Source organism: Notolabrus celidotus, chromosome 23, assembly GCF_009762535.1.
Source record: "Notolabrus celidotus isolate fNotCel1 chromosome 23, fNotCel1.pri, whole genome shotgun sequence".
NCBI classification, from domain to species: Eukaryota; Metazoa; Chordata; class Actinopteri; order Labriformes; family Labridae; genus Notolabrus; species Notolabrus celidotus.
The window spans coordinates 24444892-24472475 of NC_048294.1; the positions used below are offsets into that span (position 1 = coordinate 24444892).

A 27584-nucleotide genomic window follows, 5' to 3' on the forward strand; every position below is an offset into this window, starting at 1 on the left:
CGCCTTGACTCTTGGGTTTCTGAAGCTTTGACACCATTCAACTCACCGTTTGTTCCATCTTATCTTAACCACTTCTAGGCAACCTTATAGTGACCCTCTTAGCTCTTACACCAGACAAAGTAGTGGTTTTGCTTTTGAATTAGCTGATTCATTTTCCTGTATGTTCCAATCCATGTGGCTTGGGGAAATTTTCTGAGTACAAGTTACTCAGATGTGTTTTTTAAAAAGCCCAACTCAGCTGAAGGTTGTTTTAAGGAACTGAAAATACTGAAAAGTCAAAGTTAATGAACCATTACTGGCAACCCTGTTTAGTGTCAAAAGAAATTCAGATTGGAGCTGGTCTACACAAATCTGGACTGCAGGTATTTAAAATTCTACAAGCTTTCCTTGAATTAATGTTAATAACTTATCTGTAACAACACAGCGTGCTTGCTTAGAGATATTCTGTGTGCACCGCCTCTTCTGTGCATTAAAGACAGGCTGTTTGCTGCACACAGCTCGGTGAGAAAGGGTCTGCAGAGGTGAAAGATGCTATGGCCTGTATGCTGCATGCAGGTCTTCCTGTGTTAAAGCTCTGCTAAGACTCATGTTTCCATCGATGGAAAGTTAGAGGGTTAAGCTCACGCCACCTTCACCACATGAGTGAGAGGTGTCTGGTGGGAAATGGCTGTAGATTGAAAGAAACAGTCTCAGGTCACGTTGCTAGTACAAGAAGATATTTATAGACCACAGGGGACTTTCATGAGCGTGTTTATCAAACTTTATGCACAGACAAGGTGACCTCTCTAACTTTTACACATTTAAGAGACATCTATGACAGAAGAAATCAGCAAAAACATTGAAAATGGACATTTGAATTCATTGCAATTTATTCCAGCGGTGAATTGATCAGTTTAGGGATTAAAATGACACATTATTTTTTAAAACTGATCAAATGTGAAGGCAAAGTTCTTCTTCACTCTTTCCTACTCTTCACTTTGGAGTACAGACACTCTGCCTCCGTGCTCCCCTCTTTGCGATGCCGCTCCCTGGTTCTGTTCAGACTCAGAGCAGCATAATGGAGAGCATCTGCACTCTGGCCCTGATGATGACAAAATTATGAAGACAAATTATGTGAAAATGATCATACCTGAAAAAAAGATCTTAAATTCCACTTTTATCACACAGATATTTAACGTACCACAGCGTCAGGTGTTGCCGAACATGCTGAATGAGAAACAGTTCCTGTGAATCAGAGAACACGTTGGATCAAGCCAGGCCAATGCAAATTGATTTGAGATGCTTTAACTGAACATATGTTACCTTTGCAGACAGAGCAGGATTCTTTTCTGTGCAGGATGAAAGCCAAGACGAGTAGCACAATAATGGAAACTGCCAATGCCACGCTCAGGCAGTAGACCAGGAGACGGGGACTAGCAGAGCCTCCTAGCATGCAGTCAAAAGAAAAACATGTCACAGATCTCGTCTTTGTATTCATGTATGATAAACAATAAATATGATACACTTTATACTTAACGCTCACCCTTTCGGTTCTGATCACCTACCTTCAATCTGCACTCTTGTTCCATTCCCGAACACCGTCTCCCCGCAGGAAGCCAGAGCGCAGTAGTACATCCCAGCATCAGCAGAGCTCACTGACTTTACAGCAAGGTTTAAAATGCAACTTTTCATGTGAGACTCTGAGTCAGCCTCACACTGTCCCTTACTGTGGTACATGACTGCAGGCTGAGCAGCACCATGTCTGAACCAGTAGAAGCTCTGCTCCCCGGCACATGGCTCAGTGTAAATGGTACAGCTCAAATTCACAGAGTCCCCCGCCCGGAGCAGCTCCAGCGCTGGCTGATGGACCACAGCGGTGATGTTGGACGATGATGATTTGACTTGAAGAAAGACTCCTTCTCCAAACTCAATTGCGTTGAATTCTAAAATCCCACAGTAATACGTCGCTGAATCCGACAGTTGAATGTCTCTGATAACGAGATGGTTGATGCCTTTTTTAGCTATAACTCTAAACCTCTCTTTGTACGCAGAGGAGATGGTAGCTTCTGGGTTGAGCTTCATCCGAGTAGATATGATGTCAGGTTTACCTCCCAGGCTCTGCTTGTACCATGAAAGGAAGTTTACAGTATCATCCTGATATGTGCAGTGTAAAGTTACTTCATATCCCACTCTAGCTGTTTTCAACCCTCTGTCCTGATGAATACTGGAGATCTTGTTCACTGCTGCTACCTGGACTGCAAAAAAATACACAATGTATTGTCGGTCTTATTGAAAACTGTCTTAGAATTATATTCAAAACAAAGAAACTGAAAAAAAGATTGTAAATACTCACAGATTTCACTGAGAAGAACAATAACCATGTAAAGTGGCATCATTGCTGAATGTCTGCAGGTTCTGCCCTGTGTGTGGATAGAAGCACTCGACTCTTATAAGAGACGAGGGCGGTTTGTGATTGGCTCAGCTGTCTGTGTAGGTTTAGATTCAGACTTGCGATTTCTCCTTCTAAAAAAACTCTGATCAGGTGATCAGAGGTTTGATCGAGGCTGAACCTTTGGAAACATATGTTTTGTTGCACACTTGTGGACAGATAGAGTGCCCAATTTTTTTTATAGCATGAAAAGGAACATTTGTAAAGCCTGCTTTTGACTGAAGGCTTTGAAATCACTGCATGTCAGTGCTTGTTTCACACTGTGCTCTGTTGTCAGAGGTATGGAAAAACATGCTGTAACTATGTCAGCCTTCTTTGAGTGAGCTGACTTAGCTGGTGTAACTGAACATTTCCACTGATAATGAAGTAAGACAAAGTGGACAGGATAGCACCAACCACTGCAGGATCAGCAGGGGCATTTCCAGACTTTTGTGACTGGGGTGACCGACTGACAGCAAGGGGTGGCCGAGGTACATGTGCACACAAACAAATGACCCTTTAAGTCTTCACCATCTACTTTAACAGCTATCATTAAAGCATCATACGGTTGCTATATTCTTGTGTATAATAAATTTACTTCAAAAATAATATTTAAAACTTCTTAGCTGAATTATTTAAAGCTAGGGTTGGTAGTCACAGAAAACTAGCATGAATTTGAATGTAGCATTTCCTCAGGACTCCGTCTAACCCCCCCCCCCTCGGAGATCCTCCAAAACGACGCCCCCGCTCACATGCATGAGGGCCGCTGATTCACGACCATATGATGGTGACTGATTCAAAACCGGTCCTCAGGACATGGTTTGTGTTTTGCACTACGTCAACTCACGTCTCACTCAGCGGTAAGAAAACACCGACACATTCTCATAGTGAAAGTTAAAAACACAAACAAACATGAAATGTACGCTCTGCAGGAGGCGGGCAGAACGGCAGGACGGGATTTGATTGGTTTCATCATTTGGCTCCTGATGGCAGGGATTGGTTGGTGTTTTCACAGGTTTACTCCGGCTGTAGATAGCAGCTTTTTTTCACCTCTTTTTTTAAGAACACATTATGTATTGATTACCATCAGGACATAAAGATCATTTTAACCAGTATAATAAAACGTGGACCTAAATCTGACTACCAACCCTAGCTTTAAGGATCTAAAACGACAAATGTCCAGAGTCACAACTGAAGGCACTAACAAGATAAGCTATGCTACAACGTACATTTAAATACAAAGCAGGCTACTGTCAGACTGTAACATATAGTTTGAGGGCTGTAGCCTCTGTACATACGCACACTAACACACAGCTGGACCAAACTGGAGCGTCAAATAGTTGATGTTAGCATAAGTCCCACCTCTGACAAAGCCAATAGCCAATCATAGTGCAGGATTTCTGGGTGGCACCCGGGTTTGCCAAGCATTTCAAGGGAGGACAGTGCCACCTCTGGTCATGGCTTTGGCAGCACGTGAGTTTTCCACTTTGAGACCAATGATTTTTTTGTTCCAGGCTGTTGGCATGATGAATTATGTTGTAAAGTTGGATATTTTAGCACAGGGCTTGATGGGCTTTCCCTGGCTTGTGCAGCCAGCTTCTAGTGGACACTCGTGAAACTGCAGTTCTTGGTCTCTGTTTTTCGGCACTGGAGGTTTCCTCTCTGGTGTTGTAAACAAACTGATATCAAACTAACCAGACTTAACACTGTACATTGATATGATTTCATTCCTCTAAAGTCTGTTTTCAGAGTTGCATCCTTTGCAATGTCTATTTTAGGACAACAGTCTTCTATTATGACATAGCAGAGTTCATTGTTGACAAGGGATTATGATTTTTCTGATGCATTTGTTGTTTGTTGGTAAGTGGTTTGGTTCAACCACTGGGATTTAAATGAAGTTGGGCCTGGACTCTGAGGATTGAGGATGATGAAGGCACAGTGGAGATGAGAGAGGTGTCAGAAGGATGTTGGAAATCTGCTTGAGCCCATCCCCAGAAACCTGAGCAATAGTTCTGTTACAGCTGTCACCTGGATCCCTGGGACTAGCACAACAGGAAAGGCTAACCTAAAAAACTAGCTAACACCCTCGTCTTTGGATGAGCTAATCCAAAAGAAGAGAATCCAAAGTCAGAAAGTAATGGACTTTGCTTTCCATGTGCTGTAATTCCACACACTCAGTCTAGTGTGTGTGTGTGTAAACCAAGCCGCCGCAAGATTTGGAGCCAATGCAGAAGTGTAAAAACTGCAGTTCATCGAGTGTCCGCTTGAGGCTGGCTCTGCTGGTACTGGAAACCACATACACACCAATTCAAATAAGACGATCTTTACAGCAGAAATAAACATGTTTACAGCCTGGTTCAAAAGACTGGAGTCTGGATAGCTCATTTCTTGATCAGCACACACTGTACGGTATTTTTTTCATAACGCTGCAATTTCAAAGATATTAAGATTACGAGTCTTCCATTATGAGAGGCACAGCTGACCTGATTGGCAGGCGGGAACACTGTAGCTGTTGGCTATGAGGCTCAAAGCCCACCTCTTTACCTCACACTCACTCGACAGAAGTTATGTTGAGCAGCATTTCAAAAACGGCTGCCGCCAATGATTGGCCTCAAAAGAGTGCTTCAGAAACAGATGGGTGACGTCACGGTTACTATGACCATTATTTATACAGTCTATGGTGTAAACACAAGAAAATAGTCCCCTGTTTTCAGGCTGTACAGTGGGGTTACGTTAGGTCATGGTTTGCAGAAAAGTAAGGCTCATGATTACGGTTAAGGAACATTGCCCAGCACTCCAACTTTATTCAACCACTTCCTATAAGCACATTTCAATTCAGACCTACTTTAACTGCCCCTACAGATGCTGTATTTCTTCATTTTATCACTTTAAAATCAACTTGTAATTCCTCAAAAGCACCATGAAATGTTTAACACTATATATGAAGACTAAGTATACGTATATCAGTCATGTCATGTCCATGTGGTCGCTCAGTTTGAGCTGCAGCCAGTTAAAAAAAAACTCCCCCAGAGAAAGGAAGCCATTTACATTTCACACGGCTGAAAGAATTCACTGATCATACTGTGTACCTGTGTCTGACGAGCACCAAGCAGAGGCATACATGAAGCTGTATGACTTAAACATGTGTTTTTAATTCTGTGGTCTTCATATGCTTTAAAGGAGAAACAGGGGATGAAGCTGTAGAGTTGTTTACTGGGTAGAGAAGAAGCATTTCTGAGCAGCACTCTTCTCACATGAACCTGCACTTCCTGGATCACGTATCTGAGAAGAGGTGTTTACTGTGGTTTTAACAAGTTGTGCACACGGCTGCCTGTCAAGGTGAAGTCTTTGGTGTCGTTGCATTGTCATGTGGAGCTTTGTGCTCATTGTGTCTTGTCTTTGTTCCTGATAAAGCTGCTCTTTTATGAGATGATTCAAGGGACTTGTGCTTTTCTCTAACTGGCTCAAAACAAAACAAGAGACATACTTCCCCATGCATTCTGAGAAACCAAGTATAACCAACGTCTTTAATTGCAGCATGTCTTTAACTTTTATGTGGGGCTGTAGGGAGACTGACTCATTCAGCTGCTGCTTGAGAAATATAGAGAGCTGTCATTTTAGGCTGGTTTTCAAAATACAATCATGTTAAATGCAATGTTTCTTTATCTATATATATAATGAAGCAGCTACTAGACTGCTTTAATCAACTTTTAAAAATCTACTGTGTTATGGAGGGATTCCATGTTAGGTTTGTGATGCCAGCAGGCTTCTCAAGACTCACGGCCAAATTCCACCAGATCTGTCTCCGATCCGTCACAGCTCTGGATCTGATAGGTTTCTATTCTAGTCAATGTGTTAACTTCCACTGGATCCACTCCGTTGCGTTCCGACTGTGTCTCTGATCCGGCAGGTAGGAGCCCTCCAGATCAGATACGCAATACTTCTATTGTTGCCGGATGCCGGAGCACGACGCATCAATCTGAACAGAGCAGATGGAGCGGGACAGGAAGTCAGGTTTCACCGAAACAAAATGAAAACATCCGGTTAATTTTCAGAATAAAACACCGTCATAATGAGCAGAGCCAGGCCTGGAGTCAACAGGTCGGAGGTTTTCAGAGGACCAGAAAGACAACATGGATGAGGAGAGGAGGAGGAGAATCCTTGATTCAGTGATTATAGTGGGAAAACCTCGGTCACATGACTCCAGCTGTCCGGAGGTCCTGCTCCGTGCTGCGTTCTGAAAACGCAGCCGTTGGGTGTTGACGGACGAGAGAGCACCCACCATCATCCCATCATGCTTTCACTATGTTTCATCCTGTCTCTTCCCCTTTTTATGAGTCATGACTGTTAATATATTAGTCTAAAAAAAAATTGGGAGTTGCTACCAAGGCACCTCAGGGGCTATATTTGAACTGATTTTGAATTATTCATTGAGCCAGTTACACGGGACTGCCAACCGATCCGTGTCTCTGATCCGCTGCAGTCTGGCCCCGTGCTCTTGTTCGTTTTCCAAACGCAGAATGGAGCAGGACCACCGGACAGCTGGAGTCATGTGACCATGTTGTCTTTCTGGTCCTCTGAAAACCTCTGACCTGTTGACTCCAGGCCTGGCTCCGCTCATCATGACTTTGGTTTGTTGTTGTAGTTAAGTGAAATACGATCTGGTGATAACACAGAGTGTTTTATTCTGAAAATTAACCGGATGTTTTCATTTTGTTTTGGTGAAACCTGACTTCCTGTCCCGCTCCATCTGCTCTGTTGAGATTGATGCGTCGTGCTCGGGCATCCGGCAAAAACAGAAGTCTTGTGTATCTGATCCAGAGGACTCTGACCTGCCGGATCAGAGACACAGCTGGAATGCAACAGAGCGGATCCAGTGGAAGTTAACACATTGACTAGAATAGAAACCTATCAGATCTGGTGCTGTTATGGATCGGAGACAGACCCAGATCTGCAAAACTTAAGTGATCCTTCATAAAGAAAAAGAATTTGTAGTTTTTAAATTATTTCAGTTTCAAGTTTTCCAAGTGTAAATCTTAAACACAGGAACTTTGCGTATAAAAAAGAAAGATCAAATTTAGTTTTAGGAGAGTAAGAAGAGAGAGTAAAGCCCAGCCCATGTTGAGCATTCATCTTCTCCTCCCCCTGTGACCCTATCTGCTGAGAGCTTCAAGTCTCAAAGTGTGACTCTCTGTATGGCTCTTTATCTGTTCGACAAATAAGACCAAGACTACACAACGCGCATGCCGATTGGTTGAAGCACAAAACCACTGTTGTGAGGCAAGTGCAACAAACAACATTGCAAAGAAAACCACATAGACATCCTGTTAGACGTAGATGAGGGTGATGAAACCACGCTGGCTAAACTTGAGTGGGCGAGCTTGACCAGAGCGGGGAAACAGATGCAAGGCTTTTTTTTCTTAATCGTGAGATGAGTGCAGGACTGAAAAACACACCTCTGTGTCTCTGAGCACTTCAGAGAAATGACTTCAAAGATGAAAAAACATGCAGAATAAACCATCAAATAGCGACTGGCTTGACTTGGTTGTTATCTGAAGTGGATTGAGGGTTCTATCCGTGCCGATTTGGTCATATTTTGTGCAAGTTTAATGAAGCAGCCAAAAAACTCAACTAAAACTAGCATCACTTCTCATTGTATGACATAAAGTACTGTTATAGAGGTGCTGACTGTGCTCCAGAGCTATGGTACAGGTTACGACGAGCATAACTGTCAACCACAACAGCAGCCTCCCCCCGAACACATCCCTCTGTGGACACTTCACAAACTGCCTCAGACGCTGAGATCATCTTCTGTAGCGTTGCTTTGAGTCGATTTCTCTATAAATAACCAACCTGTGTATCTCTGCTTTGCGGTCACAGCAGCGTTTTGCTGTTGTGCCTTCAGAAATACCTCAGAATGCGCCGACAAGCCACATGAGGTAGCACACACGTCGCTTGTGAACTGCTGCCCCCCAACGACCAGAGGCTGAAGTGCACCCAGAGAACTGAGGAGAGCTCAGCTTGTAGGAGTTCAGAGTAGAAATCACAATGTCCCAACTCCTGTTATTTGAGTGATATGATGACTGTTGTATTTTAAAAAGAAATAGTGATGACTTTTATTTTCTTCACAAAAGTGAATTTTATTTTTTGTATTTAATTGTAAGATTACATTTTTAACTTAGCAGTGAAGCACATGCAGGGTTTAAGGTAATCAAATGTGTTCAGTATTTAAAAGTTGATATTATTATAATTGGTAAATAAAAAAGCAGGACTAAGACAGAGAGCAGCCGTGGGTAATACTTGCAGAAAGTTTGGTGCTACTAAAGGCGGATAAATCACTTCAGGTCCGTCGCACTACAGAGTAAATCGCCTTCTCCTCCGTTGTGCCCCTCTGTCTTCTCTTGTTTTTCCCCTTTTTGAACTCCAGAGCAACATACTGCAGAGAATCCAAATCCGTATTCTGTCGAGAACAGAGCACCCATTAAAATAGAACTATGTAAACTTGTTAATGAGGACGGTGTTTGGAGGGTTTTTGAGCATACCTGGCTGTCAGGAGTTTGCTCCTGCACGCTCGACTGAGGCTGCAGCCCTGAAAAGAGCAAAATGTGTCTTCATTAAAAATAATTATGTGAATCATAAGAATCAGAATCAGATATACTTTATAATCGACTTAATCCCAGGGGAATACGGTCATTACTGATGCTCTTATACGCAAGAAGAATAATATAAGAGTATTAGCAGAAAGCACAAACAAAATAAGAAATAAATATGGAATAAACTTTTTTTTTTTTTTCAGTTATATTTTTGGCCTTTTTTTTTGGCCTTTTTTTATTTGATACGACAGCTGAAGAGAGACAGGAAGCATGGGGAGTAGAGAGTGGGGGAAGACATGCAGGAAATGGTCAACCAGCCGGGAATCGAACTGGTGACCCCTGCGACAAGGACTGTAGCCTCTGTATGTGGGGTGCTTAGACCACTAGGCCACCAGCGCTCCCATATGGAATAAACTTAATAAAGTCAGAGTTGATTTGTAAAAGCAGATAACTCCGTTTTTATACATTTTCAAACACATTTCTTTTTAATATACATTTTTAATAAAGTTACATTTTTTAAGATACCTCTAATAAGTTATGTCATTTTACTTAGTCAAAGCCACCCAACTTCAGGCGACTGATAACACCTAGAGTTAGTAATAGAAAAAAAATAATTCTTGCAGCATTTTGAAAATTTTCAAAAACTGAGATATCTGTTTTTACTTATTAACTTTTAATTTTACAATTAGCAATTTACCAGGCACTAAAAATGAAAGTGATATAAACAGAGTACATGGTAGGGATATTACAAACAATAAGGATATTACACAGAAAAAAAATTAAAGGGTTATTTCACCCAAATTACACAACAAGAAAGCATTTCCAGTGCAAAAGGGACTCTCAAGATACTAAAACACTCTCAGAAAAAAATACTAAAATGTGTTTCAGATGCCGCAAGCAGTAAAATCCAAATTCCGTTTCCATTTTATTTGCAGAAGTCGAAATTGATTTTTAAAGACAGCTCAAAATGAAAATCTGCATCACTACATGCAGTTTTGGTGAGGAATAAAATGTGCTTTTGAAAGTTTGGTAGCTTAACTTTTCTTATATCCTCATCAAAACCATTAAAAATTAGATTTTTTTCTTGATTGAATGTTAGTGAAAAGTACCTCCAGAGTGAAGACGTTTCTTGCAGAGGATGCAGATTAGGATTGTGTTCAAGATTACAGAGAAAAGCAGCGCTGCAACCACACAATACATCAAGACGGCGTGCATGTCAACATGTGTACCTGTGAAAACATGAACACAATCAACCATGCAAAAGAAAGTAGAAGAAAGAAAGACATTTAATTAATTATTTGAATTGATGGTACTCACTTCCAACATTCAGCTTTGTTCCATTCCCAAGCAGTATCTCTCCACAATGAGCCACAGCGCAGTAGTACGTCCCAGCATCGGACTCGCTGACGTTCCTCTTTGATAAACTGTACACACATCTCCGTTCAGGGGGCTCAGACCCGGGGCTCAGTCCACACTGCCTTCTGCTTTTTGTGTGGATGTACATGATTCCCACGTGGGAGTTCCCTGACTCCTTTTTGAACCAGTAAACCCTGTGTTCTCCATCACAGGTCCCGATGTGTACGGCACAGCTCAGCGTCGTAGAGCCTCCGGGCGTCACCAGGTCAGAAGCCGGCTGCAGAATGTAAGACCTGCGACTCGACTCTGCAAACACAAAGAGTCAAACACTTTTAGAGTGATGTTGTGAACATTTGGAAGACGTTACGACCGAATTAAAAAGTTACGAACCAAAACCCAAGATACCTCTCAAGACTAAATACACTCCTTCATTAAACTCAGTTGTTGTTATGCTGGTGTGTCCACAGTAATACATAGCTGAATCTGAGTCCTGCACGTGAGAAATGTTCAGGTTGTAGAATCCTTCTCCAGCATGCACTGAAAAGCGTTTGTCCTCTTTGAACTGGTTGTGGAGGTCGCCTTTAGACAATGCTTTATAGAAAGAAGAAATGATTTTGGGTTGCTCTCCTGCAACTTGCTTGTACCAACACAAATGTGAGGCTTCATGGGGGAGGAAACACGGCAGAGACACATTTTGTCTGGGGTCAGCGTAGAGCAGAACACCGTCTAAAACACACAAAAGGCCAATAAATGTTCATCTGAGTTTAAAAAACAACAATATAATCATCCCAGACTCTGAAGTCAGAATTCACAATATCAATCATTTATCTTTCAGTAGTTAACACGATGTGTGGGACAACTTACCAGCTCTACGGAGAAGAAAGAAGAACAAGTATAACTTGAGCATCCTTCACTCTCTGACTCTTCCAGTGAGAAGGTGCCTTCAGCAAACCGGGTCAGAAGTAAAAACTACACCTACAGCGGAAAATACGCATGCACAGTGGATACAAATTAGTGGGTGTCACAACTCACACAAAAGGAAGTGCGTAGCCTAGATTTACACTATACGCTGAGATTGTTTCTTCAGTTCAAATGGAGCACAAACTTCTCAGGTTGTTTGATGAAGCTGTTTGCATAAATTTGTTATCGACTTTTTGTTACAGTAAAACGTTCCAAAGCACTTTCCCTTCTGACATTTCTGTGGTGTACAGTGGGGCAAAAAAGTATTTAGTCAGCCACTGATTTTGCAAGTTCTCCCACTTAATGAGATGCGAGAGGTCTGTAATTTTCATCAGAGGTACACTTCAACTATGAGAGACAAAATGAGAAAAAAAATCCAGGAAATCACATTGTAGGATTTTTAAAGAATTTATTTGTAAATTATGGTGGAAAATAAGTATTTGGTCACCCACAAACAAGCAAGATTTCTGTCTCTCACAGACCTGTAACTTCTTCTTTAAGAAGCTCTTCTGTCCTCCACTCGTTACCTGTATTAATGGCTCCTGTTTGAAATGGTTATCTGTATAAAAGACACCTGTCCACAGCCTCAAACAGTCAGACTCCAAACTCAACCATGGCCAAGACCAAAGAGCTGTCCAAGGACACCAGGAAGAAAATTGTGGACCTGCACCAGGCTGGGAAGAGTGAATCTACAATAGGCAAGCAGGTTGGTGTGAATAAATCAACTGTGGGAGCAATTGTTAGAAAATGGAAGACATACAAGACCATTGATAATCTCCCTCGATCTGGGGCCCCACGCAAGATCTCATCCCGTGGGGTCAAAATGATCATGAGAACGGTGAGCAAAAATCCCAGAACTACACGGAGGGACCGGATGAATGACCTGCAGAGAGCTGGGACCAAAGTAACAAAGGCTACCATCAGTAACACACTACGCCGAGAGGGACTCAAATCCTGCAGCGCCAGGCGTGCCCCCCTGCTTAAGCCAGTACATGTCCAGGCCCGTCTGAAGTTTGCCAGAGAGCATATGGATGATCCAGAAGAGGATTGGGAGAATATCATGTGGTCAGATGAAACCAAAATAGAACTTTTTGGTAAAAACTCAACTTGTCGTGTTTGGAGGAAGAAGAATGTTGAGTTGCATCCCAAGAACACCATACCTACTGTGAAGCATGGGGGTGGAAACCTCATGCTTTGGGGCTGTTTTTCTGCAAAGGGGACAGGACGACTGATCCGTGTTAAGGGAAGAATGAACGGGGCCATGTATCGTGAGATTTTAAGCCAAAACCTCCTTCCATCAGTGAGAGCATTGAAGATGGAACGTGGCTGGGTCTTCCAGCATGACAATGATCCCAAACACACCGCTCGGGCAACGAAGGAGTGGCTCCGTACAAAGCATTTCAAGGTCCTGGGGTGGCCTAGCCAGTCTCCGGACCTCAACCCCATAGAAAATTTGTGGAGGGAGTTGAAAGTCCGTGTTGCCCAGCGACAGCCCCAAAACATCACTGCTCTAGAGGAGATCTGCAAGAAGGAATGGGCCAAAATACCAGCTACAGTGTGTGCAAACCTGGTGAAGACTTACAGGAAACGTTTGACCTCTGTCATTGCCAACAAAGGTTATGTTACAAAGTATTGAGTTGAACTTTTGTTATTGACCAAATACTTATTTTCCACCATAATTTACAAATAAATTCTTTAAAAATCCTACAATGTGATTTCCTGGATTTTTTTTCTCATTTTGTCTCTCATAGTTGAAGTGTACCTCTGATGAAAATGACAGACCTCTCTCATCTTTCTAAGTGGGAGAACTTGCAAAATCAGTGGCTGACTAAATACTTTTTTGCCCCACTGTATATGTCCTTTCAGATGTGGTCGTGTGGATGTGTATAAAGTGCACCCGGCCTGCTGGGTTCCACTCTGGTTTATGTGTGCAAAATGAGGCTTCTCAGTGTTCTCTTTTCGGCTGACGGAGGAAGCACTGCACTTTTTCTCAGACAGAAATGTGCCATCAAAGGTCAGATCTGGGCCACCCATTGCAACAACCAAAGCTTCCATGTATGAGGTGCACAATTTGACCACGAAGCTAACTGGGTCCCCTGGGTTGTAGTTTTTGGAGCAGCCATTGCATCATTCAAGAGGTACAGCTAAAGGATTTGAAGGCGTACACTGCAAAAAGCCAGTCTTCAAAAACAAGAAAAAATATACAACAGTTGGGGATATTTTACTTAAACTAAGCAAAATGATCTGCCAACAGAACAAGAAAATGTGGCTTGTCAATACTTTCCAAAACAAGTAAAAATATCTAACCTCAATTAACCCAGAAATACCTTAAAACTAGTGTATTTTTACTGATAACAAGTGCATTTTCTTGATAGAAATGAAAAAATACTTCTTTTCTCAATGTTGAAAAATATTCTGGAATTAAATAAATGCCAAGTGACACAAGTGGGGCTTTTACACCTTTTATTTGTAGAGGAGAGGACAGTGGATAGTGCAGGAAGGTGGGAGAGTAGGGGAATGACATGCAGGAAGGAGGCCATAGTCTGGAGTCCGCTTCATGGGCGCACAACTTAACCATTAGGCTAAGTCCGCGCTCAGGTGCCATTATCTTGACATACTGACATGCACTAGGCATCACATTTCTTGAAACCAGTAAACTTATACTCAAAAGTAATTTACTTTTCTTGATGGAAAGACAAAAGTTAAGAATATATTCTCAGGATGTAGGATCATTATCTGCCTTGTAATTTGGAAGAACTTATCTGAAAGTAATTATTTCTGTTTGAAATGTTAAATGTTGAAATATTAAGTGTCAGTTTACAGTACTGTGCCAACTGTACTTATATATAGTAGTACGTCATTTCTATTGTTTCATTGAAAATAAAACAGTGGATTACTGAACATCCAGGGAACCGACATTGAGATTGTGAAATCTACAAGTACCTGGGTGTTCAGCTGAACAATAAACTGGACTGGTCAGATAACTCTAACGCACTGTACAAGAAGGGACAAAGCAGACTCTTTCTGCTCAGGAGACTCAGGTCTTTTGGTGTGGAGGAGGCTCTTCTGAAGTCCTTCTTTGACTCTGTGGTGGCATCAGCCATCTTCTTTGGAGTGGTCTGCTGGGGAAGCAACATCTTCTGCTGCTGACAGGAAGAAGCTGAACAGACTGGTGAAGAAGGCCAGCTCTGTCCTGGGCTGCCTCTGGACCCTGTGGAGGTGGTGGCTGACAGGAGGATGATAGCACGTCACAACCCCTCCAGGAGACCATAACAACACTAAGTAGCTCGTTCAGTGACAGACTTCTTCACCCGCGGTGCCTCACGGAGAGCTAGAGATGAAAGAGCTTTGTAACAGTTGATATTCTAGTTTCAAGCATGTATTACTCGATATAGGTCATAAAGTCTCTGTAACAAGCTGTAATATCTTACTGAGATCATTTAGGACCAGAACACTCTTAGTGAAAAAAACTATCTTATCAGGCAAAAATTAAGAACATTTCACCTTATATACCTTATATTTATTTATTTTACATTTTTATTTCATTTTATTTATATATTTTACATTTTTATTTTATTTTATTTATGTGTTTTAATATTTTATTTTATATGTATTTATTTAATTTACTTTTTTCTTTTTACATTTTCATTTATTTATGTATTTTACATTTTTATTTTATTTATTTTACATTTTTGTTGTATTTATTTATTTATTTAACATTTTCATTTTATTTCTGTATTTTACATTTTTTTTATTTTTTTTATTTTACATTTTCATTTTATTTTATTTATGAATTTTACATTTTCATTTTATTTCTGTATTTTACATTTTTATTTGATTTATTTTACATTTTTTTATTTTACATTTTCATTTGACTTTATTTATGAATTTTACATTTTCATTTTATTTTATTTTGACTCTTGTTATGCCTGATTAACCACCCAAGTGGCTGCCCTGAAATCCTCAACCATGATTTGTTATTTGCCTTGTGAGAGGTGGCACTTCTGTTGGACCGGTTTTGCTTGATGCTGGTAGCATATCTGCATTTAAATGTAAAGCATTTTCTTCCGCTGGTTCATTAAATTGCAACTATAGACAAACATGTTCTTTTTGAGACCTCAAAGAATGAAGTCCAGCTTATTTAAATTTTGCAACTATGTTGAGTTACCTTTCAAAATTAAACTGATTTACAAGAATATAACTTTTTATACTAGAGGTTAAGCCCCAAAGGTTTATCACACGTGGCCACCCCTAGATAACTGAGTGCACCAGTCTGCCCCGCCAAGTCAAAAAGTCTGGCTCCGCCTCTGCAAAGAGATTGTTGATTTTGACTTGTGACTAATAGCAGTTCCGTTATATGATTGAGTAGGCATGCAAAAACACCCTGTACACCCGAAGTGTGTGCACACACCCAAACACATACAGCAGTGGTGCAGTAAGCAGAAGTGAGTACATGTCACTTTATCAACTGGTGCATTTTGAGAGGCCTGTGCCATGTATTTAATTAAACTGAATCATACTACTACTACTACTACCACTGCTACTACTACTACTACTAATAAGAATAATAAGAATAATAAGAAAAAGCATAATAATTATCATGACAGAATAAATGAATAATAATAAAAATAGTAACAATAATAATAATAATAATTATTATGATCCTAATAAAATTATACAAAATAACAACAACAACAACAATAATAATAATAATAATAATAATAATAATAATAATAATTATCATAATATTTATCATAATAAATTATTATTATTATGATCCGTATAATAATATCATAATAAAATAAATAAATACATTATTATTATTATTATTATTATTATTATTATTATTATTATTATTATTATTATTATAAGTAGCAGTAGTAGTAGTAGTAGTAGTAGTATTATAATTATTATTATTATTATTATTAATATAATAATAATAATAATAATAATAATATTTATCATAATATTTATCATAATAAATTATTATAATTATGATCCTTATAATATCATAATAAAAATAAATAAATACATTATTATTATTATTATTATTATTATTATTATTATTATTATTATTATAATAATAATTATAATAATAATAATAATCTATATATTTTTTTCAAACCAAGGTTACAAAGTGCTCTGAAAATAAGAAAGAAACTAAAAGACTAAACCAAATGTGAGGTAGACCATGACTTAAAGTAAAAAAAACACTGCATGGAGGTAACAGCAAAAAGATCCACAAAGTGACAATGATCTAAAGGAAGATAAAACAGTTATGACCACCAACAAATTAAAGGAAATAAAAAAAATGTTGGAAGAATAAAAACAACAAAAGATTAAACATTAAAATAATCAAAAGATCAGAAATATAAAATATAGAAATATAAAACCCTGCCAGTGAGACTGCCTGAAAAAGGATGACAACATTGAATCATGCTCATATGACATCTCCTGAAGAAGCACATCAATAAAAATGTGTTTTTTAAAGAGATTTTTTTAAAAGCTTCAGGGCCAAATTTTAAAGTGTATTCATATATATCATGTATCATTAGTAACATTAACACAGCTTAGATTCTCATGAAGAGGACCTGCAAGGGAAGCTTTGAGGAAAAGGGACAAACATAGAAAAGACCAGCAGGTGTCAGTGTAAACCTTCAACACAGATACCTGGTGGAATAGTCCAGACTCATTAACATCCTCACTGAGAGGAAAAAAAGGCAACATTCACCATTTTACACCGCATTTTAAATTAAAATAAACAACAGATATGAAGAACAGCAACATGTGAGAGGTGGGAAAATGTATTCATATGTTGAATCATGTTAAAAACATCACTTGTTCCTGTGTTTGGTAACTTCTCCTTTCAACACATAATTTTACTCACCTCCACTTACATACGGATGTTTCTCAAGAAAACAACTATCATATAAACAACTAGCTTATTACCTGGCGACCAACTAAAGTTATATATAACGGGACACAAAGTATTATTATTATAGCAATCACTTAGAGATACATGAGAGATAAGAGCACTAATGGAAATGAACATGCTTGCCTCAGTGTTGACAAGAAGAAGTGGATTTCCCCAGGACTCTTTTCTGAGGATAAATTCAGCATGATGTGTGCGACCTGTTTGTCCCTGGTGTTGCTGAATAACAATTAGCGAGGGGTTTTGACCAATCAGAATCAAGTATTTAACACAGCCAGTACTAATGATCTGTCATTTTTTCCACTGGAGACACCACTGTTGCACAGAAGTCAGGGCTGGGCTAGCTAACTTGCAAAGTGTAAGATACTGTTTGAAAGCTAAGTGCTAAAGCCACAACCCAAAACACATGAACTTGCAAATTCTCTCTATGGCTGCAAAACAAGGTCCCGAAAGAGTGCTGCTGGAATGTAAAGAGAATATTTGAACAAACATGACAAAGGCTTTGAATCCACTCCAACTGAAACCTGGATTTAAAAAACCTGGATTAAATACATTTAACAGCTTTAAAAACAAAGTGCTCTGTGTTATAGACTTTTTCAAAAGTTGTTTTGTGAGTTTTATTTTGTCTCTGACAGTCTTTTTTTTATTTAAATTTTTTATTTAAGTGTTGCATAACTATACAAGACAGGCGAGAGACATGACAATACTGTACACAATATACAATCAAAGTGAAAGACAACAAGTGAACATTTCAGAGACAAAACAGTGACTAGCAGGAACAAACAATGTAATGTAATATTAAGCAATGTGTGTGTGTGTGTGTGTGTGTGTGTGTGTGTGTGTGTGTGTGTGTGTGTGTGTGTGTGTGTGTGTGTGTGTGTGTGTGTGTGTGTGTGTATTTTTAATTGCAGCAAATAGGACAGTAGTTTGAGATAAACTGGGTGGGAGAAAGTAATGGAAACCAATCTTGGGGGAGTGAGCTAAATTAATAATGAATAGAGAGACCAAACATTAAATAATAATTCATTAAAATCAAATAATTTTAAAATTGTAACATATTAAAATTAATCAATTAATAACAGTTATAATAATAGATAAATTAATTAAAAAAAATGTTTAAAAAAAAATATAATAATAATAACAATAATCATCACGAATGATAATAATCATTATTATTATTGTCGTTATTAATACCATCACATAGAAATTAAAAAAGTATCTGTCAGTCTTAAAGGTGACATATCACGCTTTTTTCATCAATATACTGTACATTGGTCTAAGAGGTCCACAAAACATGTCTTTAAAGTTTATGCTCAAAAAAACACTTTGAAATCAGATTTTGGTCTGCCTGAAAAGTCCTCTTCTTCAGTCCTCCTCAGAACACTCTGTTTTCCCTCTGACCACGCCCCCTCAGGAAGTGGATGTGCCTCGGCTGTCCAGCACGTTGATCTAATGTTTACATGTTGGCTGAATATACACGAATGAAAGAACTACAGACTTATTTTCCTGACATGCTGCCTGATTGTGTTGATCTGTTTTTGTATTTTGAATTTTGAATTGCAAAACAGTGCACAGACAAACATAGTTATAGACAACAGCAGACATTAACATAACACAAGAGGTGAGACAATTACAAAGACCACAGGCCACTTAGATATAACAGTCAAGGAAATGGATGCATCTTGTGTTTGCAGGCTGTTAGATGTTAGTGAATGTAATGTATCTTTGTTTGTGTGCATGTGTGTGTGTGTGTGTGTGTGTGTGTGTGTGTGTGTGTGTGTGTGTGTGGGTGGACATGGACATTCTCAGTTACTATCTGATGATGGGGCTTATGAGGTTGAATTATGGAGAGAAAGAACTATTAATGATTCAAAGTCACATAAACATACTCAAAGCTCTATAAGCACAACACTCATTTCCTCACCGGTTTACAGAAAAATCACACTTTATATTTAACTAAGGCCAGACTATGAGTCTTCTCGGATGAGGTTGGGTTGACACTTCTTCTGGTGAGAAGTTGCTCTGAGGTTTATGACTTCCTATTATTGCTGTTAAACGGCCTTGAGAGTAACACTGAGTCAGTCAGTGACAACATGACAGAGACGTTGCAGACTTAAAGAGACACAGAATCAGGTGAGTAGTGTTGTTGTTGTTGCATTGTGTTTGCTTTAACAAGACTCACGCAGTCTTTTGCAGAGGGACCGGGAGACAGATGCATCCTAAAGTTTCATGATTACACTCATCATGGCGTTTTAAAATCAAAAGAACATGCAGCTGAAGATCTGAATGTTTGTTGCATTCACGGACGTTTCAGTCCTCAGGTTTAGAGCCGGTTTTAATCTCCAAAACGAGCTGTTATGTGTTAGCTCAGTGATAAACTTAGCTTTTGATTTATTGCTGTATGAGTAATTATTAATGTGCACAGATCTTATTGTATGGAGTGCCATCATGTGTTACATTATTTAATTAGACCAACTACATGTTAGGTAGGATGTGTTAGAGATAGGACTGTGAAAGACACAGTGGTACCATAAAAGCTGCACACATAATGATTAAGTCCTCTTTTAGCCTTAAAGACTCAGATGCTGTAGTTCTATTAAAGATCAGATCTGCAAAGATAAAAGACTATTTGACAATGATGTAAGTATGTAGTTGTGTCTCGGATGGAAGTCACTGTGGAGGAATTGGCATGCACAGGAGGTGAGATGTTGAGTTCACACAGCAATAGCAATTTTATTTATAAAGGCAAGGCAGCTTTATTTGTATAGCGCATTTCATACACGAGGGCAACTCAATGTGTTTTACATTGAAACATTAAAAACATTGGAGACATTCAGACAAGCATAAAAGAACATAATTAAAATGACAAATATAATAAAACAGAAAAGAAAAGGAAAATTAGAAATATATTAAAAATTACATTAAAAATTTCATTTAAAGTGGGTTAAAATGAGCTAAGATAGGAAGGCAGTGTCAAATAAAAAAGTCTTAGTCTTTGATTTAAAAGAGGTGAGAGTTGGAGCAGACCTACAGCTTTCAGGGAGTGTGTTCCAGATATGTGGTGCATAATGACTAAACGCTGCTTCACCATGTTTCATTCTGATTCTTGGGACTGAAAGCAGACCAGTACCTGATGACCTCAGAGGTCGAGGTGGTTCATAAAGTAGTAGCAGATCAGCAATGTATTTTGGGCCGAAACCATTCAGGTCTTTATAAACCATCAGCAGGATTTTAAAGTCTACTCTCTGACAGACAGGAAGCCAGTGTAGTGATGTGGTCTACTTTTTTGGTCCTTGTTAGGACTCGAGCAGCAGCATTCTGTATGAGCTGCAGCCGTCTGATGGACTTTTTAGGGAGTCCTGTAAAGACCCCGTTACAGTAGTCTAGTCAGCTAAAGATAAATGCATAAAGCACATTTCATTACACGTAAGCTCAATGTGCATTACATGGAGAATTATATATATATATATAAAAAAATATATATATATATATATACAACCAACATACAGCAAACAGCATACAGCAAACAAACACATGCATCCAGTCACAACACTCATTAAATCATTCATACGCTTCAGAAAATAAATATGTTTTGAGTTTCTTTTTAAAAGTGGAGACAGTAGTAATGGACCTGAAGTCAGCAAGCAGTTTGTTCCAGAGAAGGACCCTTCACCAGACTTTGATTTGACTCTGGGCACATTAAAAGTCTTCCACCTGCTGACAGAAAGGATCTGGGTCGGGTTATACACTGTGAGTAAGTCAGAGATGTACTGGGGAGCTGAACCATTGAGTGCTTTATGGACTAGTGATAGGATTTTGAAAGTGATTCTGTATTAAACGGGAAGCCAATGAAGTGTTTTGAGAACCGGGGTGATGTGTTTCAAGTTCCTTGTGTGTGTCAGGATTCTGGATGCTGTGTTCTGGATGAGTTGGAACAGTCCTATGGAGTGTTTGGATAGACCTGTGTACTGTGAGTTGCAATAATCTAACCGGGGTTGATATGAATGCATGGACTAATTTCTCAGCATCAGTTTGGGATATGAATGATCGTAGTTTGGAGATGTTTTTAAAATGGTAAAATGATGTTACTGTTAATTCTGTTTTTTCCATTTAAATTTTTTAGAATTCTGTTTTTTACCCTTTACACTTATTTTACCACCATACAGTGTGTGCTCTTTGTGTCAGTGAATAAAATGTCCGTTTATGAAATGCAAAAATCCTTAAATTTATTGATGCAACGCATCATTGCACAATTTTGCGCAGTATTTCAAGTCAAAACATAATGTTGTAACATAACAATGTACCAATAAGTGCTATAAGTACAGAGTGCTAATAGCACTTAATGTTTTTCTCTGTTTTTCACATGGCTTTAGGACGGCAAGTGGTCATCACACGTATTTTTACGTTTCCAGTCGACAGTATGTTGGCAGAATTAGTAAAAAAAGCATGTCACCTGACTCATAGAAGTCATTTTGGAACTGTTCAGCTCTGTGTTTTGGAGTAAGAGATGAGTTTTGTAGTTCGGTAACACTTTACAATAAGGGTCCCTTAATTAGCGTTAGTTATTGCATTATTAAGCATTAATTAACAGTTTAATAATAGTTTAATAATCGTTATAATGTATTACCTAACATTAACTAACACATTAGCTAATGCATTAATAAGCAGTTAATTAATGTCCACTGCTCAGAGTTAATTAATACATTATTAAGCATTAATAAAAGTTACAAAACTTAATTAGTTAACCATTAGTGAATGCTTTTTGGACCCTTATTGTAAAGTGTAACACATGTATCCCTTAGGTAACATACTCTGAAGCAAAATGAGTTGAAATGTAGTTGAAGCAACACATATAAAGAATTTAACACATTTTATTTAGAATAAAACAGATAATCACAGATAACATCTCAACTGGCACAGAGAAGTACGGTGGCCCTGAGAGCTCACAGCACTGCAACTTAAGAAAACACATGCAAAAAGACAAAACACAAGCAAATTAAGAAAACATCTTCATCAATTTGACAACACATGCGCAGCATTTTCGAAAACGCGATGCAAAGACAACAGCACTACACATTAAAATAAGCGCTGCAAATAAACAGCAACACAACAGAAGTGTTTCCAGAGGACACTTAAAAGTGATGCACACGCTTATGCTTATGCTGATGCTTATGAGGCAGTTTAGCATTTATAATGTGTTACTTAAGTGATGCATGTGTTACACTTTACAATAAGGGTCCAGAAAGCATTCATTAATGGTTAACTAATTAAGTTTTGTAACTTTTATTAATGCTTAATAATGTATTAATTAACTCTGAGCAGTGGACATTAATTAACTGCATATTAATGCATTAACTAATGTGTTAGTTAATGTTAGGTAATACATTATAACGGTTATTAAACTATTATTAAACTGTTAATTAATGCTTAATAATGCATTTATTAACGCTAATTAAGGGACCCTTATTGTAAAGTGTTACCTGTAGTTCTTTTGCAGACTTAAGGCTGATTTATACTTCTGCGTTGAATCGACGGCGTACCCTACGCCGGGGGTCCGCGTAGCTCCCGTACCTACGCCGAGGCCTACGCATGTAGCTGACGTGCACCTCCTCCAAAATGTAACTCCACGTAGAGCCGACGCGGACCGCAAGCTCTGTGATTGGTCCGCTCGGCGGCTTTGTCTTTCCCGCATTTACAACACTTCCGGGATCCCGGACATCGGCCACACATCGTCCGTGTATTTCATCTCCTCCTCTCTATTCTTCATGTAATCATGTCTGTATGATAAACAGCAACATGTATCAGCTGTAGATTAACATAACACGCTCTGAATCTCTGTGGAAAAGTAAACAGAGATCGTAGCGGGACCGGAAGCAGGCGGCCGGCTATCAGAGAGACCACACTGCCCTCGTGTTTCGGCGGAGAATTGCTCCGCGACACGGACACACCGACGCACAAGTATGTGGGGCTCATGTCCGCGTCAGCCCCTGCTGCGTAGGGGAGACACAGAAGTATAAATCAGCCTTTAGCCGGTGTTTCTGGTTGCCACTTTGACATGTTGTTTATTTCGGGAGGGGGCGGGTGAGTGTTTGTGAGGAGATGCACGGGTGGTGTCACAAATGAATGGTCCCCGGAAACATTTCCCCCAGACAAACGTTCCTTCTCCTCACGATGACAGCATTTCGCTCACATTATGTCAATTTCCACGATATTCCGAGGTTAACAGTAGATTCCGTTTTTATTGGCCAATTCCGCGATTCCATCCACGATTCCATGAACGCGGAAATCATAAGGCCTTAAGGCTGATTTATACTTCTGCGTCTCCCCTACGCAGCAGGTGCTGACGCGGACATGAGCCCCACATACTTGTGCATCGATGTGTCCGTGTCGCGCAGCAATTCTCCTCCGAAACGCTTGAGGGCAGTGTGGTCTCTCTGATAGCCGGTCACCTGCTTCCGGTCCCGCTACGATCTCTGTTTACTTTTCCACAGAGATTCAGAGCGTGTTCTGTTAATCTACAGCTGATACATGTTGCTGTTTATCATACAGACATGATTACATGAAGAATAGAGAGGAGGAGATGAAATACACGGCCGATGTGTGGCCGATGTCCGGGATCCCGGAAGTGCTGTGAATGCGGGAAAGACAAAGCCGTCGAGCGGACCAATCTCAGAGCTTGCGGTCCGCGTCAGCTCTACGTGTAGTTACATTTTGGAGGAGGTGCACGTCAGCTATGTGCGTAGGCCTCTGCGTAGGTACGGGAGCTACGCGGACCTACGGCGTAGGCTACGCCGTTGATTCGACGCAGAAGTATAAATCAGCCTTTAGTATTGTGGTATTCAAAGTTAAGTTCGAAATCTAAAATTACACCAAAATATCTGACTTGCTCACAGTGTTTTAAAGAAATGGAACTCAGATGTGATTGGATATTCCATCTGGGTTTTTGGGCCGATGACAAGTATTTCTGTTTTTTTCTGAGTTTAGTTTTAAAAAGTTTGAAGACATCCAACAGTTGGTATCATCTATGCAGTTCAATAGTTTGTTGTCAGGACTGAGATGGTTGGATGAGATGGAGATATCTAACTGTGTATCATTAGCGTATGAATGGTAGGAAATGTTGTGTTTTTTCATGACTGTACTGAGTGGGAGCATGTATACATTAAAGCGGAGCGGGCCAAGGACTGACTCTTGTGGAACCCCTGAGGTAACTTGTAACACAGCAGATTTGAAATTGACAGCAGGAAGACTCTCCAGGCACTAGACACATTTAGGGGGACCTGGGTCTAAAATAGCGGATTGTTGTGGCCTTATCTTAGTGGGTCATACTACACAACAATGGGCTGGAGGAACAAAGGCAGGTGAAAGTCAATTTTAGTTATTTATAGTTACTAATGTCTTAAAGAAAAATAATCTGTCAGATTAAAACATTTGAATTGAACCCCTCTCTAAAACATGTTTTCAGTAATTACTTGTACTGATCTTCAAAACCTACAAACCCTAGCCACTTTAAAGGAAGTACAGCTGATTCAGATGACACATGCATGGATCATTTGCATAAACAATGCTGAATCATCTGCAAACCAGCACAGCAGTTCTCCTCACACCTCCCTTTCATGTCCAGTGGCGCGTTTTTAAAATAAAATACATGTGAGGAGTTGTTTTTAGGTGGTTGTGAAACAGTCTAGAATTGATATTGATTCTTTTTCAGGAGCTTCAAAGGCAAACAGATAAAATAAATGATTTCCCAACACTTCATTTATAACAGTTATTCTTAAAGTGTCTGGACCGGGAGTGCCTTTGATTACAGTTTCCATAGAAAAGATTCAAAGTGAGTTATGCTTCACTGCACAAGGTATTCTTTTTCCCAGGATTCTACTGTGCAGATGTTTAACATTCGTGGTAATGTTATGAAAAGTTTGAATGTGATATTCATTATGTGTGCAAACAAACTTTAGCCACCCCGGTTAGGCCACCTCAAAAAAAGTCTGGCTCTGCTCCCGAGCAGGATGATGTCTTCTGGTCAGAAAACACTTCTTTTAAGTGTATAGGATGAATCATTAAAGAAAAGACTGGCTTTGTCCATAATGGGCACCAAAATCACCATAACAACAGCTGTTTTATGTAACAGGACTTTAGGAACATATCAAAATGTATTCAATCCTCAAAACATAACTAATATGTCCTCGCAATGAATTTGAACATTTTCAAAAGTGTTAGAACAAAGTAAATATCTGAATGACCCAAGGCTATTGAAGGAAATAACCCAACTAACTGAACTTCCTTTTTTCTTCCTTGTCTCATGTGTTTGTTTCTGTGTTGTAGATCTTAGCAGTGTGAAGCAGAAGTCTACGTTTGACATCACCTTTGGATCAAATTTGAGGGTTCCCTCCAAAATGGTTTACTGTCCTTTCTACAAGACGGGCAACGCCAGCGTCAACCCATCCAACCTAACGGCCAATGCGAGCTCCATAAATGTCTTCCCCATCACTCTCCATGGATTGTTCTCCACCATTGGCATCATAGAAAACCTCCTCATCCTCGGAGTGGTGGGCTTCCATGTCCGCCGCTCTGTGATCAGCATTTGGATCCTGAACCTTGCAGCTTCAGACCTGCTGGCCACGGGTTCCCTGCCCTTCTTCACCCTCTACATGGCCCGAGGCAACACCTGGACGTTGGGCACCACCTTTTGCCGAATCCACTCCTCCATTTTCTTCCTCAACATGTTTGTAAGTGGCTTCCTGCTGGCAGCCATTTCTTTCGACCGCTGCTTGGTGGTTCTGCGACCCGTCTGGGCCCAGAACTACAGGAACATCAAGCTTGTCCGGAGGATATGTGGGGTGATTTGGACTGTGGCTGTTCTCTTCACTATCCCCTTCTACATATTCCGCGACACCATTGCCCTTCCTAATGGCAAGATCCAGTGTTACTACAACTTTGCCCGCCTCCTTCCGAGTGAGCCCTATGACCTGGGAAGTCTATGTCAGCAGCGCAAGGAGGCCTTTGCCTTCATGAGGCTCTTCTTTGCCTTCCTGATCCCTCTGCTGATCATAATCTTCAGCTACGCAGCCGTGAACTACAGCTTGGCACGCAGAGGCTGCAGACGCTCTTTCCGTTTCGTTCGACTCGTGGTGGCCGTGGTGGTCAGCTTTGTAATCTGCTGGGCTCCGTATCACATATTCATCATCATGGAGGTGGTGGCACCAAATGATCATGCTGCACAGACATTTGCAATCAAGGCACTCCCTATCGCGGCAACCATCAGCTTCATGAACGCTGTCCTGAACCCTGCTCTGTATGTGTTCAGTTGCCCCGACCTGCGAAATAAAATCAAACACTCTCTGGGCGCTGTAATGGAGAGTGTTCTGGTGGAGGATCTGGCAGAGCTGGCTCGACGCCGCAGCACCGTACGCTCTATCAGCACCACTGAGATGGTGCTGCGGCCGAGAAATTCTATCGCAGCCTTTTGCCAGACAGCGGAGGAGCCAGAGCACAGTGGAAGTCTTGCTGACCAAGCTGAGAATGTTGTTGTTGTCTTTCATTCATGTCATATCTAATTTTTTGTCTGCTGTCCTCTAGTTTGAATTGGTCATTAATGCTGAACGTGGTCAAACTGAACCTGGACTGACTATGTGGGACATTTTGAACATGTAGAAAACACATTTCTTTCATTAACATTAGATTCTAACTAAATCCTGTCAGCGTTTAGCACTGTGTGAGGTGCGTAAATGTGCACCGCACTTCTCCTTATGAGGGGACACAATCTTTTATTCTGCTGCAGTGAGATCCCTGCAGGTGTCCAATAAGCTCAAAAGTACCTGCAGCCCTCCTGCTATCAATCAGGACCTTAACCAGCGGGAGCGTGCCTTTGTTCCCACATTCTGCTGCTGATCGAAATAAAATTATTCATTCATTCATTCATTTACTATAAAGTGCTTCCAAAAAATCTTGTGAGAGGATAGGGTCTTAAATTGAAGGGAAATTTAGGAACACAAGAACTCATTTTGAAAATGTCCTAGAAATGTGGGAACATAGGGCTGACCCCTTAGCAGCCCAACAACTTTGACCCAATGGTTGAGTCACCCTTACCCTATAGCTAATGATACCGTTAGCTTGCTTTAAAATCTCATCTACTTTTCTTGGTGCATCCTGGAGAGGTGTCTATTAAAGTTTGAGCTTCTTCGTCTTCTCCTTGACAGTGTTGCCAACTTAGCGACTTTGTCTCTATATTTAGCGAGTTTTCAGACCCTTCTAGTGACTCTTTTTCAAAAAAGCGACTAGCAACAAATCTAGCGACATTTTCTGGTGTTTAATGGAGACTTTTGGAGACTGACATAAA

General features: G+C 40.0%; 3 protein-coding genes across 3 annotated transcripts; 1 reads left to right on the forward strand and 2 right to left on the reverse strand.

Moving 5' to 3' along the window:
- Positions 1-330: 330 nt before the first annotated feature.
- LOC117807115 (prostaglandin D2 receptor 2-like) lies at positions 331-27584 on the forward strand. Its single transcript, XM_034676179.1, has 2 exons — positions 331-362; positions 25571-27584. The coding sequence occupies exon 2, from the start codon at positions 25642-25644 to the stop codon at positions 26800-26802; it is 1161 nt and encodes a 386-aa protein (XP_034532070.1). The 5' UTR covers positions 331-362; positions 25571-25641; the 3' UTR covers positions 26803-27584.
- LOC117807117 lies at positions 743-2506 on the reverse strand. The gene is made up of 5 exons (XM_034676180.1): positions 2333-2506; positions 1545-2234; positions 1303-1425; positions 1181-1224; positions 743-1081 (listed from the first exon to the last, which is right to left on the reverse strand). The coding sequence occupies exons 1-5, from the start codon at positions 2373-2375 to the stop codon at positions 956-958; spliced, it is 1026 nt and encodes a 341-aa protein (XP_034532071.1). The 5' UTR covers positions 2376-2506; the 3' UTR covers positions 743-955.
- On the reverse strand, positions 8591-11278 carry LOC117807118. Its single transcript, XM_034676181.1, has 6 exons — positions 11221-11278; positions 10762-11082; positions 10318-10662; positions 10110-10229; positions 8950-8996; positions 8591-8867 (listed from the first exon to the last, which is right to left on the reverse strand). Exons 1-6 carry the CDS (start codon positions 11261-11263, stop codon positions 8748-8750), a joined length of 996 nt encoding a protein of 331 aa, XP_034532072.1. The 5' UTR covers positions 11264-11278; the 3' UTR covers positions 8591-8747.

Bases quoted from the DNA above. Each gene is read 5' to 3' on its own strand.
- LOC117807118 (XM_034676181.1), bottom strand. From the start codon at position 11,263: ATGCTCAAGTTATACTTGTTCTTCTTTCTTCTCCGTAGAGCTG. The intron at 11,083-11,220 runs GTAAGTTGTCCC...TGTGTGTTTTAG, and splicing joins CTTTCTTCTCCGTAGAGCTG to ACGGTGTTCTGCTCTACGCT. The intron at 8,997-10,109 runs GTACTTTTCACT...TGCTCTTTTCAG, and splicing joins GAAACGTCTTCACTCTGGAG to GGCTGCAGCCTCAGTCGAGC.
- LOC117807115 (XM_034676179.1), top strand. From the start codon at position 25,642: ATGGTTTACTGTCCTTTCTACAAGACGGGCAACGCCAGCGTCAACCCA.
- LOC117807117 (XM_034676180.1), bottom strand. From the start codon at position 2,375: ATGATGCCACTTTACATGGTTATTGTTCTTCTCAGTGAAATCT. The intron at 2,235-2,332 runs GTGAGTATTTAC...ATTTTTTTGCAG, and splicing joins TGTTCTTCTCAGTGAAATCT to TCCAGGTAGCAGCAGTGAAC. The intron at 1,082-1,180 runs GTACGTTAAATA...TGTCATCATCAG, and splicing joins CGGCAACACCTGACGCTGTG to GGCCAGAGTGCAGATGCTCT.